The sequence below is a fragment of the Euprymna scolopes genome, chromosome 21 (genome assembly GCF_053919585.1).
Source record: "Euprymna scolopes isolate OS-2025 chromosome 21, ASM5391958v1, whole genome shotgun sequence".
Classification (NCBI taxonomy): Eukaryota; Metazoa; Mollusca; class Cephalopoda; order Sepiida; family Sepiolidae; genus Euprymna; species Euprymna scolopes.
Window position 1 is genome coordinate 116,587,152 of NC_136502.1, and position 17,695 is coordinate 116,604,846.

Sequence of the window (17,695 nt, forward strand, 5' to 3'; positions counted from 1 at the left end):
ATATAAATAGGTTAGTAATTAAATTGTAAAGTGACTTTGCTTCCCCTTGTTGATTTATCCGGTAACATTTGTATGAATGTATACTTGTGTCCAGAAAGAGAACATGGAACATTCCAGTCTCTCCGATGTTTCCCAATCATCACAGAAACCACCCATCCGCCTCCAACTACGGAGGATGGTACATGAGAACCAAAAGCCTACCGTTCCGCAGAACATATATCGGAAACCCTTAAAATTTACAAAGCAAACAGAAACTTCTGGAATCGGCACAGATAGTCTGAAAAGTCAGCAATCGTCAGCATCTCCATTTTCGAACGATACGAGCAGCACTTCGAAATTGTATCTCTCACAATCGCTGCACAGGAAAACTAGTCATTCGTCGTCGGGTGTGTTGAAAAATTTGGACTGTAAGTTTTGCGGCAAACATTTTCATCATAGCTACACGCTTGTCCGACATCTTCGAACACATACTGGAGAGAAACCCTATCCCTGTGACGTGTGTGGGCGACCCTTCGCACGCTCAGACAAAGTTCAGCGACATAGGCGGACTCATACTGGAGAAAAACCGTTTGACTGTAAAATGTGCGACAAATCGTTTGCTCGCTCGGATAAACTTCTTCAACACCAACGGTCGCATCACAAGATTTTCTAGAAAAATCTTCAGTCAAAAAAAGTATGCATATTATTTGAATACATCGGATTACTGTTCTCATCTCGAGTGATTTTCACAACATTTCGGTCGATGTAACCTCCGACCTTCTTCAGGTGTATTTTGTTAAACTCAGGAATTTGGACAGAATTTCAAACAGAATCCTTTTTTATTTCACAGGGGTAGCATGCTCTTGTTCTGTCAGTCATGACTAGATAGAAGTTTTAAGTGGCGCAGTGGTTAGAGTACTGGGAAAAATCAATTGTAAAAGTGATATTCTCCTGAAGGTTGAGGGTTCATACATTTGCGAATTACTTAGGACCTCTATCCAGTCATGGCTGATGGAACAAGAGCATGCTACCCCCGTGAAGTAAATAAAGGGTTCCATTTAAAATTCCATCCAAATTCCTGAGTTCAATAGAAACCTTCCTGAGTTCAACAAGATACACCTGAAGAAAGTCGGAGGTTATATCGACCGAAACATTGTGAAAATGATACTCCAAGATGAGAACAGTAGTCGGATGAATCCAAATAATACAAACAACCAATCCTCATCTCAAAAATTCAGAAACGTCAAAAATATATGGCGACATTTATTTTTCAAAAAAAAAATTTTTTTGTACATTTTCATATTTTTTATTTTAGAATTATAAAAGATTGCATTTTGATTTTTTTTTACTATTTTTTATCTTACAATTGTTAAAGTTTACTTTATTTTTCAATTAAAAAATATTAATTTTGTTTGTGGTTCAATATTTTTTATTTCCGAATTTATGTGAGTTTTTTATTTGATAATTTTATTAAAATCTAATTAAATATTTCAAAATTAAAAAAATATTTAAATTATTGCTTTTTTTTTCAATAAATACCAATGGTCACATCACAAAATTTTCTAGAAAAATCTTTAGTCTAAAGGGGAAGAAAGTGGCAACATTTATTAAAAAACATTTTGTAAATTTTTTTTTTCAGTTTAGAATTATTTCATTTTTTAAAAATATTTTTTATTTTAAAATTGTTTAAGTTTATTTTATTTTGCAATTAAAAAAAAACAACAAAAATAAAATATCAATTTTGTTTGTGGTTCATTTTTTTTATTTTAGAATTTATGTGGATTTTTTTATTTTTAATTATATTAATATTTGTTTAAATATTTCAGAATTAAAAAATTATTTACGTTTTTTTTTTGTTGTTTTTTTTTAGGAATTATTTTCATCTCATACAAAAATTAAAGTTCATAAAAATGAATCTAATTTATTTTATTTTTGACAAAGAAAGAAATAAAGTTCAAAGAAGTAAAAAAAAAAAAAAAAAAAGTTTGTTTTGCAAAACTATTTTTGTTTAAATAGATATGATTATTTTTAAATATAATCAAGTTTTTATTTTGAAAAATTTATGACCAATTTAAAAAGATTTTTACAACACAAGTATACATTTTGGCTTGGAGCAAAGTGTAGAAACTTTTTCTGCTGCACTTAGACTATTCTGTTCTCAGTCAGTATAAAAGAGAAGGTCTTGACTGAAGCAATTTTAATTTTTGTACCAATTTTGTGTCCCTATTTTGGGGAGCTAGATTTTCATCACATTAAAAAAAAATGACTGTGTTTTACATAACCTTCATGGGGAAGCAAATAAGTTTGAATATTTCAGCAGGGCGACCAACGCACATTTTATGATATTGAGGCTGAAATTGAAACAAGAATTTGATAAAAAAAAATAGATTAAATAACACATTTTAATTCATAAATAAAATTCCCCAAAATTACCAGCAAGAATTGAACATTGCATAGATTTGCTAAGATAAAGCAGAAGTACAATTGAATTATGTGCCCCCCCCCTCCATCTAGATTGGGGGGAGGAGAGCACCAAACTACAATCTGTGTGCCGAACCAAATCCATACCAACATTTCATTCCAAAACTTATGAAAAAATGTGACGCAGTAGAAAAATAATTTACAAGTAAAAATAGAATTCATCGAATCAACAAGTTTTATTGTATGTTTTATTGTGGAAGAGTTGTGCAACCAATTCTGTATGAAAAACTGATTCATCTCTCTTGCTTTCCTGGAAATCTGTCATTGAAAAAATGGAACCACTACTGTTTATGACTTTTTGTGAAAATTAGGTCTAACAAATATACAGGATGATATTTTTTTTTTTTTGTGTCATTTTTTTAGAATTTATACTAATTTCGACATGACATGTAAGTACGTAAGATTGTTTTTACCTGAAATGTATTTGTTTGAAATTCCATCATACTGCACAAGCACCTTAAATAGAAATGAAGTAATGACATCAACGCATCAAATGAGATCGACAATTGAATATTTCAAAACAATCCTGTTAATTTATTGGTCCCCCGATAAAAGGACGGTGGACCTGTAAATTCACCCTTTACTATTTGTCTGTTTGTCCGTCCATTCGTTTGTCCACACTTTTTTCAATAACTACACCTTGGAATTTTTTGAAATTTTTTACAAAAATTAAACATGATATGAATAAAAAAAGTAACATAACGGATTTTCCGGGAAAACTCCGATTGCACCCCCCCTCCCGGGTGCTTTTCGATTTAAAATGGCTAAAATTGACACTTTTGTGCTTATCAGAAAAAAATTGATTCCTTGAATTTTTATAAAACTCTCTGAAAAGTTGTAACTAACTGATTTATTTTTTGTCTGTATTTCGCAATAACTCTTGGGTGTGCCTCAGGATCTCTTTTAGGGCTAATAAACACACTCCATTTTTGGGATTATTTTACCATATTTGTCCAAAATTTTCTGTGTATGTCTATTAAGCAGTTTTGCATGGTGCTGAACTCAAATTTAAATATGTAAAGGCCTTGGGGATTTTGGGGGCTAAATGAGAGGGGGGTAATGATGAACTTAGTCATTTCTTTTTTTGCATGGTACAGAACTCAAATTTACATATGTTAAGGCATAAAACTGCACCGTTTGTTCATTTTCACTAGAATTTGACGTCCCCTGGGGACTTTTGGGGCTAAATTGATGGGTGGTTGAGGGGGGCAAATGTTGAACTTAGTCATTTTTTTCATGCCTCGTTCAGGGGGGGGGGGGCATGCATGTTTCACTTATTTATTTAAATACACAAATTAATCATCTCAAAGGATTGCAATAAAATAAAATCCTGTTACTTCAATGCAGTTTCAATCCCAAACCAAGCATTAATGATATCTCAAAAGTCAAATGTGAGTTTCACAAATTTTTCTGTTTTTGGTTGATTTTTTTTTTTTTTTTTTGTAAGATTCTGATACATGCACATTAAATATGAAATCTGATTAAGCCCAACTCATCTGATCGAGGTTATAGAGGTTATTCTCAGGACGAATTGGTTACACTGGTTTAGTCATGTAGAAAGTTCATGCTCTTGAATAACCCACCATAGAAGCGAATGAATGTGTTCAATTGCGGGAAGGTTGACTGATCAAGGAAAACCTAGAAACAAGTGATTAGACAAGACCGCACTGGGTAGAATTTGGAGACAGCTAAACCATGAGAACTTGAAAGTGACCTTGCGTAACATCAGAACATCTGACTCCAAAACAAGGGAACAATGATGTTAAATGAATAGAAAAGATACAACTTTTTTTATTTTGCTAACTTGACTTCTTTTTTAGTAAATAAATATCTTGATGGTCTTTTTTTTTTTTTTTTTTTTTTTTTTTTTTTTGCGCATTTGCATCCCTGCTTCTGACGGACATCCATGACAGGGGTTGCTTAGAGTCACACACTGTCAATATGATGAAATTTTCAGGTCATGAATGTATGGGTTCAATCATCATAACAATGCAATTTCCAATCTACTCAGATCCATTCGGACGGAATAAAAAAATAGGCATTACTTATGATGTCAAGACATCACTCATTGAAACAATGTTATGGGATAACCATGCACAATGGATGATGTCATCAAGTTGATAAAGTTATCCATCCTTGCATTTTTTCTATTGTAATCCATGATCTTTTCAGCCTTCCAATAAATTCACTTGTTATTTGTTTAATTTCAATCTTATTTTTTTGCCCCCATAAACACATATGTAACAAAAATGTACGGCACTCATCTGCTTTCAATAAAATCCCCCCAATTATCTCCCTTTCATGCTTTCATTAGTGAATCAGTAGCAACAGTAGTCGCTGAAGCGACGTGGTGGCTATAGAAACCAGTAATAAAAAAAACGTCACCCACCTCCTTATATTTTTTTTACGATTTTGAACACCAGAAAATTCATCATGACTTTTGTTTTACTGAACAAAAATTGAAACTTTTTTTTTTTTTTTTCAAATAAAGCTGATAAGGTGATCTATAAACTGTAATAATTGTTTGAAAATTTGGTCAAAAATGAGTGAATGGTGAAGCTTTAAAGCAGTTCTAAATGACTAAAACTGCCACTTAACCATATATTCAAACACAGAGTTTGAATGATAAATGTTTCTTAGAAATATATTTAAAATATATCTAAGTTAATTTCAAAGGGAAGTAATCTCAATTGTAGAAACCAAGTTAGAGCAAGCCTCTAAGTTGTTTGTAGCTTGAGTTTTTTTTTCTTCATTCATATATATATATATGTGTGTGAGGACACTTCTTAACCTATATACTCAACAAATCTTTGATCTACAGACTTGAAATTTGGTATATAGGGTTTTCAGACATGTGGAAAACTTTTTAATTGGTTTTCATCCAGAAAAAAGAACTGCTAAGGGGTCAAAATTGGTACTGGGAGGGGGTAGGGGTCATCGGATTTTTATGTTTTTGTCAACTGTTTCATGAAGTTTGAAAACACTTTTTAAAGATCCTGGCAAGCTGGTCTAATGGTTATCGTACTTTACTCACTGTTTGTAGGTTTTATTTCAATCTCAGCTCAAGTATTTTTTTTTTTACTTACAAGAAGTGACCTGTTTAGAAAAAATATAATACTCACATGGACATGTCTCAGTTTCTTTCCGTTTTTTTTTTTTAATTTTTTTTACTTAAATTATTTTTTTTAAAAAGAATTTAACATTACGTTTAATACCGGGCAACACCAGGTACACTTCCTATTATGAATCCAAATAAGATGAATATATATATATATATCCGTATTATTTGGATTTATCGAATTACTGTTCTTATCTTAAGTGTTATTTTCACAACGTTCACAAAAGGACCCATGGCGCAGTGCTTAGAGTACTTTGAAAAATCAATATATATATCCGTATTATTTGGATTTATCGAATTACTGTTCTCATCTTAAGTGTTATTTTCACAACGTTCACAAAAGGACCCATGGCGCAGTGCTTAGAGTACTTTGAAAAATCAATATATATATATATCCGTATTATTTGGATTTATCGAATTACTGTTCTCATCTTAAGTGTTATTTTCACAACGTTCACAAAAGGACCCATGGCGCAGTGCTTAGAGTACTTTGAAAAATCAATATATATATCCGTATTATTTGGATTTATCGAATTACTGTTCTCATCTTAAGTGTTATTTTCACAACGTTCACAAAAGGACCCATGGCGCAGTGCTTAGAGTACTTTGAAAAATCAATATATATATCCGTATTATTTGGATTTATCGAATTACTGTTCTCATCTTAAGTGTTATTTTCACAACGTTCACAGAAGGACCCATGGCGCAGTGCTTAGAGTACTTTGAAAAATCAATATATATATCCGTATTATTTGGATTTATCGAATTACTGTTCTCATCTTAAGTGTTATTTTCACAACGTTCACAGAAGGACCCATGGCGCAGTGCTTAGAGTACTTTGAAAAATCAATATATATATCCGTATTATTTGGATTTATCGAATTACTGTTCTCATCTTAAGTGTTATTTTCACAACGTTCACAAAAGGACCCATGGCGCAGTGCTTAGAGTACTTTGAAAAATCAATATATATATCCGTATTATTTGGATTTATCGAATTACTGTTCTCATCTTAAGTGTTATTTTCACAACGTTCACAAAAGGACCCATGGCGCAGTGCTTAGAGTACTTTGAAAAATCAATATATATATCCGTATTATTTGGATTTATCGAATTACTGTTCTCATCTTAAGTGTTATTTTCACAACGTTCACAGAAGGACCCATGGCGCAGTGCTTAGAGTACTTTGAAAAATCAATATATATATCCGTATTATTTGGATTTATCGAATTACTGTTCTCATCTTAAGTGTTATTTTCACAACGTTCACAAAAGGACCCATGGCGCAGTGCTTAGAGTACTTTGAAAAATCAATATATATATCCGTATTATTTGGATTTATCGAATTACTGTTCTCATCTTAAGTGTTATTTTCACAACGTTCACAAAAGGACCCATGGCGCAGTGCTTAGAGTACTTTGAAAAATCAATATATATATCCGTATTATTTGGATTTATCGAATTACTGTTCTCATCTTAAGTGTTATTTTCACAACGTTCACAGAAGGACCCATGGCGCAGTGCTTAGAGTACTTTGAAAAATCAATATATATATCCGTATTATTTGGATTTATCGAATTACTGTTCTCATCTTAAGTGTTATTTTCACAACGTTCACAAAAGGACCCATGGCACAGTGCTTAGAGTACTTTGAAAAATCAATCGTAAAAGGTTAAAGATTCAGTTCTCAGGGTGGGTGACCGAAAAATACAATTGTGAATTATGTAGGACCTCTGTCCAGTCATGGCTGACCGAACAAGAGCATACTGAAGTAAATAAAGTGTTCCGTTCGAAATTCCGTCCAAGTTCCTGAGTTTGACAGAAACATTCCCGAGTTAAACAATATACACCTGAAGAAGGTCGGAGGTTACATCGACCAAAATATGAGACTGTGATACAGCAAAACAGTACTGTATGTGGATGACATATCTATATATCTGAAAGTGTGTGTGTGTCTGTGTACATTTCTCTACGCAATAACTCTGTCAATTTTCAGTCTACAGGCTCGAAATTTGATATACAGGGTACTAAGGTTTGGGAAAATCTATGTGATCGGTTTTTGGCCAGAAATTTGGCAATTAAGGGGTCAAAGTTCAACGATTTGACCTTTGAGAACTCTACCAAACTCCTCCGACAATTTTGGGTCTAAACACTTGGAATTTTAGATATAGGTTCCTTGGACATGGATCTAACTTAATAACTTGATTTGAGCCCAAAACAATAAATTTTAAGGGGTCATAATAGGGGTCAAAGTTAAAAAAAAAATTGACCTTTTTTTTTTTTTTTGCTCAACATACACCTCCAAATACCCGGGCACCCATGCTAGTGTATATATATATATATATATATATATATATATATATATATATATATATATAAATAAAGTATTAATGTTTATATTTATCCCAACCAAATGAAAAAAGCTCGATGTGAGAGTAAGAAGTAGAGCTTAATACGATAAATGAAAACTGCAAACCGGAATTTACATGTAAAATTTATTTTTCGACAGAATATCTCCAATAAATGAGGACAGTTAAAATATCCTTATTCCAGGAGTTCCAAAGTCTAGCAGTTCTGGGAAAGAAACTATTGGGGTAGAAGGTTTTCTTACATCTAGGGATTTCTAATCTGTAGGGGTGGGATTTTGCTGCTTTTCCGGTTTGTCAGGAGTATTTACGTCAAAGGGGTACAAGTGCTTGTAGTTCGTCAGAGCATCCACCATTATAATACTTATAGAACAGGCAGAGGGATGCAACATTTCGTCGATGGGACAGAGATTGAAGCCTAGATGACAGTTCAGGACCTATCAGGTTGGCAGCCCTCTTTTGAACTCTGTTCAGGAGCGAGAGACTAGTAGCAGGTGCACCGGCCCACATGTGACAACAATACTCCATACATGAGCGAATGATCGCCTTGTAGAGTTACAGGATACTTTCGGATGTAAGTAACTTTCTAGCACGGTAGAGAAAGTCCACCTTCCTCGCAGCAGCCCTGTCAATGCTCTCAACATATTTGTTCCAGTTCATGTTTCCTGTAAACGTTAAACTGAGGAGTTTAAAAGAAGTACTTTCAGGTAATGTATCTTTAGCCATAGCTATTGGTGGTTGTGAAGATTTCTTGTAATTATTGAAGGAAACAAGCTTAGTCTTGGCAGCATTGAATGTGACCATCCATTTTTGTCTCCATTCCACTACAGATTGAAGGTTTACCTTTTGTGTTTCTGCCATTTCCTTAGATATGTGTTCGTTTCCCATTAATCAGGGGTTTGATTGGATCAACACTGAAAGAAGTCGTTGAGTTTACGTATCTGGGCAGCAACATAGTTTCCACAGAGAGAGATATCCGAATTCGTATCTCAAAAGCATGGACCGCATTGGATGGGCTACATTCAGTATGGACTTTAAGACTGGCTGACAAACTGAAAAGGCAGTACTTCAGGGCAGTTGTAGAGTCTGTCCTTGTTTACGGTGCTACAACCTGGACACTCACCAAAAGATTAGAAAGAAAACTAGACGGCACATACACCCGTATGCTAAGAACAATATTAAATATATCTTGGCACAATCATCCCATGAAGCAGCAACTTTATGGCAATCTACCTGCCATATCTAATACCATCAGAGAAAGACGCCTACGATTTGCTGGTCACTGTCTGAGAAGCAAGCATGAATTGGTGAGTGATGCATTGCTATGGATTCCATGACACGGACGCGCAAGCAGAGGATGACCTAGATCCACGTACATCCAACAAATAGCACATAACGCCAACTGTGAACCTGAAGATCTGAGGCAACTGATGGAAGACAGGAAACTCTGGAGAGGGAGAGTCACATTGGTCCGGGCAAGGAGCCCGTCATGATGATGATGATGATCCCATTAATCACAAAACAATGATTTTGCTTATAAAAATAAAACTGTTTGATCAATCTATGTGATTTTTGGAATGTGATATTTTCGTTTTGTCACAGGTATGTACTACATCATATAGATTTTTCTTTATTTTTGCTTTTTAATATTAGAGGGATTTGGACACTAAAAGAGGTTATGGTCAACTAACGTACTTCCTAATTTTCTGCTGAGCACTACCAGAAGCGGTGACGAGGCAAATCAGTTCCTTCACTTTTATTGTTCTTCAGTATTTCTATTGTGGATTTATTGAAATAAAATATAAGCAAAGGACATTCTTGAAAAATATACAATAAAAATTAACTAAATTATAAAAAGATAAAAATAACATAATTAGTCTTTATTTGCACTTTTAATAACAAAATTTAAAAAAATTATTTACTTGAAATTTATGAATTTATATTATGTTTATGAAATTATGAAAAAAAATTATTTTGAATTTTGAAAATAAAAGTTTTATTTGAATTTATAAAATATATATGTTTATGAAATTATAAAAATAAAATAGTTGAAATGAAATTATTGAAATCAAAATCATAAAATTTCGAACATTATATATATATAAAAAAAAAACAAAAAAAAATTTCCAATACGGAATAAAAGTGAAGGAACTAATTTTGCCTTGTCACCGCTTCCGGTAGCGCTCCGCAGCAAATTGAGAAGTACATTAGCTAACCAAAAGACAATATGCACAACATTAGGCGTTATTTAAATTAAATGCAATTAAACAAGAAAAATTAAATTTGAATTTATACTGAAATCGAAGCACGTATTGCGCTCTAATAAACCTCCTCCTCCTCCTCGTTGTTGATGATGGTGATGGTGATTATTGCGATCAGAATTACAAAGAATCCTATTTGGATTTGGGTCACGCGCACTTGTTCTTGCACAACACGATTGCACTTTTAGGCAACACTATTTACTTTTAACGAAATCATATTGCGAAGAGAGCTAAAAATTCAGTAGAATGTTTTTGATTGTAAGCAAAACGATTTTAAAACAAGTAAAAAAAAAAAAAAAGTTAACTTTTAAAGAAATATATTATTGAAATAGATTGTAAACAAAAGGGGAGATAATTCATCTCGGCTTCTTTCTGGGGGGCAAGGGATGTCGCGAAATTATTCTTAAAATAATCTTATCCACCGACAGGATTTAGAGAAGAAGAATTAAAAGTTTAGTTTAATTTTTTTTTTTTTTTTTTTTTTTTAATAAAATAAAAAACAAACAAACAAAACAGTCTGGTGTTTATTTTTATTGAGACACATGCGAAATATAGTAGTTCAAAATAAAATAACAGGAAGCCTGATGGACGGAAAATTAACGAGTAGAATTAAAAAAAATAAATGTGCATGTCCGGTGTAAGAACGAAAATCGGAAGCTGTAAAATTGAATTCCAATTAAAAACCGATGTTATTTACTTGTCACGTCGCAATTAGTAACATTACATATTACTGCATTATTACATAAAAACATGTACTTGCCCGATTCATCGGTGACGGTGCGCTACTCAACTGCGCCATTATTATTTTGAAAATATGTAATTTAAACAAGGAAAGTACCTATTTACTATGCCTCCCCACGGCACAGAGTTTGACACCAGGGTCGTTTTTTAACGTGGAGAAAAGGTACGAAAATAAAAATTGTCTCAGTCGTGAAGGATTTCTCCTCCACCGAAAGAGAACAAGAAAATGAAGTGCAGCTAGCTGCACTAGCACCGATTTTTTTTATGAGAACTTAATTCCATAGCCTAACGATATCAGTACAATATATATATATTTTTTTTCACTATTTTCATTTTTTTTTTTTTGTGTCTTGATTAAACTAAACGAGTCTTATATTTATCTCTGTTCGAAACACACATTATCGAATATTTATTGGATAAACATCGTCACGAGAGGAAATAATTGAATAATTTTTATTTTAAATCGGAATTTTATAAATAATGGACAAAATTCGACGAACACCGGCGCTCACAAAATTTTTCGGTGAAAGAGTAAGAATTCTTTTTTTTTTTTTTCATTTACCCAACTAAGAAGGCGGCCAAAGGGATCTTTTAGGTAATTAATTTCCTTCTTGCTGTTAAGTTATGAATCTTTATTTTTGTTTATAAATTATTTTAATATCCTTATTATAATAACAACCGCGTGTTCACATTAATTTAAACCCATTTACACTAAAAAATGTCCTTTTTTTTTTTTTTTTTTTTTTTTTTTTTTACAAATACTTGTATATAAAAAAAAAGATGGGAAAGCCCACTTTATAATCAAAATGACACATTTACTAAAAGTATATACCTTTTAATTTAAAAATCAATTATTTTTTTTTTATTATTATTACTTTTATATCCATGGTATTTTTTTTTCGTCCTAACCTATCGTCGTTTATAACCTTAAAAAATTAAAATCTACCCCCACCTTTTTTGCTAATACGTTTCAATGGCTTTTAAAAATAATATGAAAAAATGAATTTAAAAACATAATAATAAAAATGTAATATTTTTAGGGAGTAAACTACACTAGGTTAGGACGTAAGAAAAAAACAAAACATATCCATGAATTAAGATGTCAGTTTCTCTCATCAAGAAAGGTTTTTTATTAAATAGGAATCCAATGTATTTTTTTAAGACCACGTTTCTTGTTTTGCAGATTCATTCATATAAATTGTGTTAGATCTAATATTTATAATTTTGTGTTAATTATTCACGACAAAAAAAATAAATAAATATAAAAAAAAACAACAAGCAATTCCCCCACCCCTAAAAAATAAATAAGTTCTAAATATTAATTTCTTGCATAAAAAATAAAAGGTAAATATTCAGATACGTTACAACAGAACACCGACCACTCTAATTTGTGTTTTTAGGGGTAATCGAGGTCGCTGACAACGAATCTGATACTCAGACCGTGGGCAAATTTACCGTTTGCATGGTATTAACCCCTGAACCCACGAACTACTTTCCGCCATTTTACAGCTTCCGTTTACGCTACGCGCGTGCGCGCGGCAGCATAAACGACGGCTTGCTTCACCTATCCACTGCCTTCTCGCATGATGTACCAATCTGCCGCGGAAAATTTAAAATTAGATGAAAAAGAAATAAAGCAAGAAAAGCACACCAAGTTGGGGGGGGGGATGTAATTTAAGTTTTTTTTTTTTTCCCAGAACATAGAATTTTCTAATTTTCAAAAATACATTATAGTACTTTTTGGGTGGAAAATTTAAAATTAGCTGAAAGATAAATAAAACAAGAAAAGGAAACCACTCCAAGTTGGGGAGGGGGGGGGGAAATAATTTAATTGTTTTTTTTTCCTGGAACATTGAATTTTCAAAAAGTAACGCACCGACATTTATCAATTAGAACACCATTTAACATTTTTCGAAGATTTTACTGTTTACGCGCCCAACACTACAACCGCCCCTCCCCCGTTCGCGCCCCGAATGTAAACAATAAAATCTTCGAAAAATGTTAAATGGTGTTCTAATTGGTAAATGTCGGTGCGTTACTTACGGAAAAACGGTTAACTAAACTGCAGAAGCACCTATTAAGCCACATAAGTTTTATAAATCCCCCTCCTGCAAAAAAAAAAAATGTTTGGTGCTTATATTTTTGTAAACCGCATTAAAAACTATGTGAGACAAAAAAAAAAAGAAAGAAAAAAAGGTCCCCCATTTTGTTGTACTTTTCTTGTAAGTCATTAAGAAATGTCAGTCCGTAATTTTTTCCACCCAAAAAGTGCTTTAATGTACTTTTTGAAAATTTGAAAATTCTATGCTCCAGGAAAAAAAAAGAAACAATTAAATTACCCCCCTCCTCCCTAACTTGGAGTGCTTTCTTTTTCAGCTAATTTTAAATTTTCCGCGGAAGATTGGTACGTCATGTGAGAAGGCAGTTTGCTAGGTGAAGCAAGCCGCCGTTTATACTGCCGCGCACACAGAAGCTGTAAAACGGCGGAAAGTAGTTTGTGGGTTCAGGGGTTAATACCATGCAAACGGTAAATTTGCCCCAGGTTTGATTATCAGATTTGTTGTCAGCGCCCTCGATTACCCCTAAAAAAAACAAATTAGAGTGGTCGGTGTTCTGTTGTAACGTATCTGAATATTTACCAAAATAAAGGTGTCTATGCACTTATTGAACCAGGCTGTGTTTTAAATAGGATTTTCAAGTTAAATTAAAGTTTTACGATATCTTTTTTTTTATCATTAAATTGTTAGGTGAAAGTACAGAATAGTTACAAAACACACCCCTCTCCCCATGTTAAGAATGGCTTTCTAAATAACATTATTTCAGCATGGTTCAATAAGTGCATATATACTAAAATAAAATCCCTTTCAATTTGCAGTAGTATTTTTGTATTTTTGCTAATAAATAAATTTTTATTCAGTTTTTCCCAATATTTTCTTGTTTTAAATTTAAAAATTGTAAACGTTCTTATTCAGAAAAGCGCTAACATTAGGGGTTCATTTACCTATATACTTTCACCTAACAATTTGATAAACAAAAGATACCATAAAAAATCAAAAACGAAGGAGTATCCGAAGTGAAATGAAAACAGTAATCGTAAAGATAACAATAATAACAATGATAATATTATTAATAACATTAATAATAATAATAATAACAATAATAATATTAATAATAACAATAATAATAATAATAATATTGATTATAATAATAATAATATTAACAATATTAATAATAATGAATACTTCCTAAATTTTGATTTTCGCTTAATGTGCGCAATTATAATTAATGTTTCCGAATCACATCAATATTTAAAAACAAGCAAACAAATAAAGAAAAAAAAGAAAATAACTATTTAAGCAGTAGCATTAGTTTTGTGGTCAGTTAAACCCTATTTCAGTCACGTAAATTATTTAGAGTTAATAGGTACCGTCACGGAACAAAAATATCATATTCCAAAAATCAAGTAAATTCATCCAATAATTAAAAAATAAAAAATCAAGTTGTATGATGAGCGATGTGAGAGAGCAGGGAGCTGCCATATTTTTTAGAGTGTGTTAAAATTCAAGGGCAGACAACTCAATTCGATTACCGAGATCAAAATCAGCCTTATTATGGATACGATTTACTCTTAAAATCGCTAAAAATAATTTTCTGTATAATATAAACCTACTTGATCAATTTATATGATTTTTGGAATATGACATCTTCATTCCATGATGAGTACGTACATAAGATTTTTTCCTGTATTGTGAGAATTTTCTTCTCACCTGTTTTAGCTCCAGTACAGTGGCAAAAAATTAACAATTACAGCAAAGCATACCTCTAAAAATTTGACTCAAATCTTATTCGTTCTTTGTTGCAAAAAGAAAAGCCTATTTTGCCTCTGAGTAGAACTCGTAACACCTCGAAAGCTAATAGTTCTTTTATCTTCAGCAGGAACTGGAATTCGGGTTCAGCACTTCGAATTACAGCCGTTTTAAGAGGTTGGCATGATGCCTTCTGATGATGGATTCAATTCTCGACTAGATTCGACATCAGAGAAGTTCATAAAGCATGTTCATTTGAAAGAATTGCCATTAAAGACAGGTCAATAATTCTAATCTTAAAAAGTCTCTGGGAGATATATATAGTAATAACTTAGCTTAATCATTTAGACTTTAAAAATAGTCTCAAGAAGACGAAGTGTAGAGGCGTTAAATGCCTCATATCCTAAGAGAGTTGAGTTCCATGTTTCTTCTATGGCTGCTGTAACTGGAACTGAAAAGAAAAGGCATTCAAAAACCCGCCAAGCCCATCGCTCAGCGGTTAAAATCTTGACCAATCTGATTGGTCTAACAAAGACAGTCGGTGGCCAATCAGCTAATGAGGGGTTTGCTTATAATTGTAGAATTTCTCACATTATTATTTATTTTTTTTTGATTAAGTCTAAATCTAAATAAGTACCACATTAATGTTTTTTTTTTTTAACATGTAATGGTTTAAAAAAGAAGTAGAATTTTTTATGAATTAGCAAAGTGTTCAGGATTACAGTTTAACATTTTGTTTTTGTTCTTAATTTTGTTTCATGGAAAGTTAAACCAGAATCATTTTAATTAAAATAAGATGATCCCCAAAGAAGCTTTAGAAAACAAATACGCAACAACGAAAATGCTGTAACCAAATTAACTTTTATAAATTATTTTTCAGGACTAATATTTCCCCAAGAAAAACTTGTGGATATACGACACCCATCAAGCCTCAAGCAGAAATCCTAATAATTCTGTTGGAATTGTTTAAAATTAAACTTGGTTTCGTCTTGCGTAAGAAATGGATCGCCCGCCTGACATCCCCCCTATTTATGGCCCTATGTATGGAGTCCCTTTTCATCATCGGTTGACGACACATGGTGAAATATCCGGAAAACATTTTCCACTGGACCACAACACAATGGAACCTGCACTCAGAATGCCACAATTGGGTGGAAAGCAATATTCTTCTCATCAGAGGACAGCTTCTATGTCTGAGAAATCAACCCATCACCATAGTAACAGTTCGGGAAAACACCTCCATCATCGTCATAGCACATCCTCATCTCATATTTTGCAGAAAAATATTCACAACCCCAGCAGCAGTGGAGGCGGATCTAGTAAACTGTATTCTCATGATTCTCACAGGATATCACATCATGCTGGTGGTGGTAGTAGTAGTAGTAGTGAGAAAAGCCACCACAATTCATCCCAACCTGCCAAACAATACTCCTATCACCACATATCGCAAATACATGAAAAGTCCATGCTGCCTGACAGCATCCCTTCCAAACAGATGACCGTCTCCTCTTCATCTCATCACAGACCAGCATCCGATGAATTAGAACCTGGTGAAATCGTTGATCGGCCTCACAGCAACAGCAGTAACATATCTGGAGGAAACCAGTTCTCTCCACAGCAGTCTCCAGAGATAGAGTCACCACCCCGTATGCCCTACCTTGGTCAGAACATGTTTCCTGGAAACATGTACGCCAACCCATACCATCAGCAATCATCGTGCTACATGCAATCGCCCTCGGACAGGTCACAGCAGCAGGAAAGTATCGACGGAGAGGTAAAGGATATGTCACCAGGAGAAGTAATCCCACAAAAGGACTCTCCCTATGGCAACCACGATGATCATTTAACACAAAAACAATACATGTCACATTCTCAGCCACCACAGAATGGACCACCCCAGCGTCTCTTCTGTGACTATTGCGGCAAGAAATTTCCACAGGAACATTTGATGTACCTGCATAGGGAGACGCATATAACAGAGAAGCCGTTTGCCTGTGACGTCTGCAATAAACCCTTCTCGCAGAAAGATGTGTTGCTGAGGCACAAGAAAAGCCATCAACAACGATCGCCATCTGTTGCTAACATGGGAAGCTATCGGCAGGAACCGTCACTACCTCCATCCCAATCACAACCTCAATCGCAGTCGCAACCGCAGTCTCAGCTTCAAACGCAAACCTATCCCTCCATGATTAAGAAACCAAGCACCCCTGACAAGTTGTTCCAGTGCGACGTGTGTAATAAATATTTTGGCACAAAAAATTATTTAGAAATCCATAAACGAACACACAGTGGTGAAAAGCCCTACCAGTGTGACATGTGCATCCAACGGTTTGCATGCCATGACATGTTACAGATCCATCGTCGCACGCACGCAGGTGAGATGCAGTTTGAATGCGACGTTTGCATGGAACGGTTCTCGCAGCACGTCAAGCTGCAGCTACACCAAAAGAACGCACATGCACCGAAGCAGAAGCACCAGTGCGAGTTCTGCCAGAAACAATTCGCCCAGCGCTACTATCTCAAGATCCATCGTCGGCTGCACACGGGGGAGAAGTTGTTGCAGTGCGACGTGTGTCTCAAGAAATTCACGCAGCGTCACTATCTCGTCATCCATCGCCGATCTCATACAGGAGAAAAGCCTTTTCAGTGCGACTTTTGCATCCAGAAATTTGCACGGAAGATGACATTACAGATTCATCGTCGGACCCATACCGGTGAGCGTCCCTTTCAGTGCGATGTTTGTGACAAGCGGTTTGCCCAAAGTGACAAGCTGCGCGTGCATCGGAGAACGCATGCCCCAAAGCGGCGTTATGAGTGCGACATATGCATGAAGTTGTTTGCCCAGCGGCATTACCTGCAAGTCCACCGAAGATCCCATTCTGGCGAGCGTCCGTTTCAATGCGATGTCTGCTTCAAGCAGTTTGCCCAGAAGAACACTTTGCA

At 34.0% G+C, this 17,695-nt stretch overlaps 1 protein-coding gene across 1 annotated transcript in view; it reads left to right on the plus strand.

Annotated features, from left to right (window-relative positions):
- Positions 1 to 11,457: 11,457 nt before the first annotated feature.
- Positions 11,458 to 17,695, plus strand: part of LOC145242680 (uncharacterized) — a 6,863-nt gene continuing 625 nt past the window's right edge. The window contains exons 1-2 of the mRNA XM_080105812.1: positions 11,458 to 11,541; positions 15,633 to 17,695. The exon at positions 15,633 to 17,695 is cut by the window's right edge and continues 625 nt beyond it. Of these exons, the coding sequence (XP_079961938.1) occupies positions 15,753 to 17,695 (1,943 nt within the window). The 5' untranslated portion in view covers positions 11,458 to 11,541; positions 15,633 to 15,752. The remainder of the gene's footprint in view (positions 11,542 to 15,632) is intronic.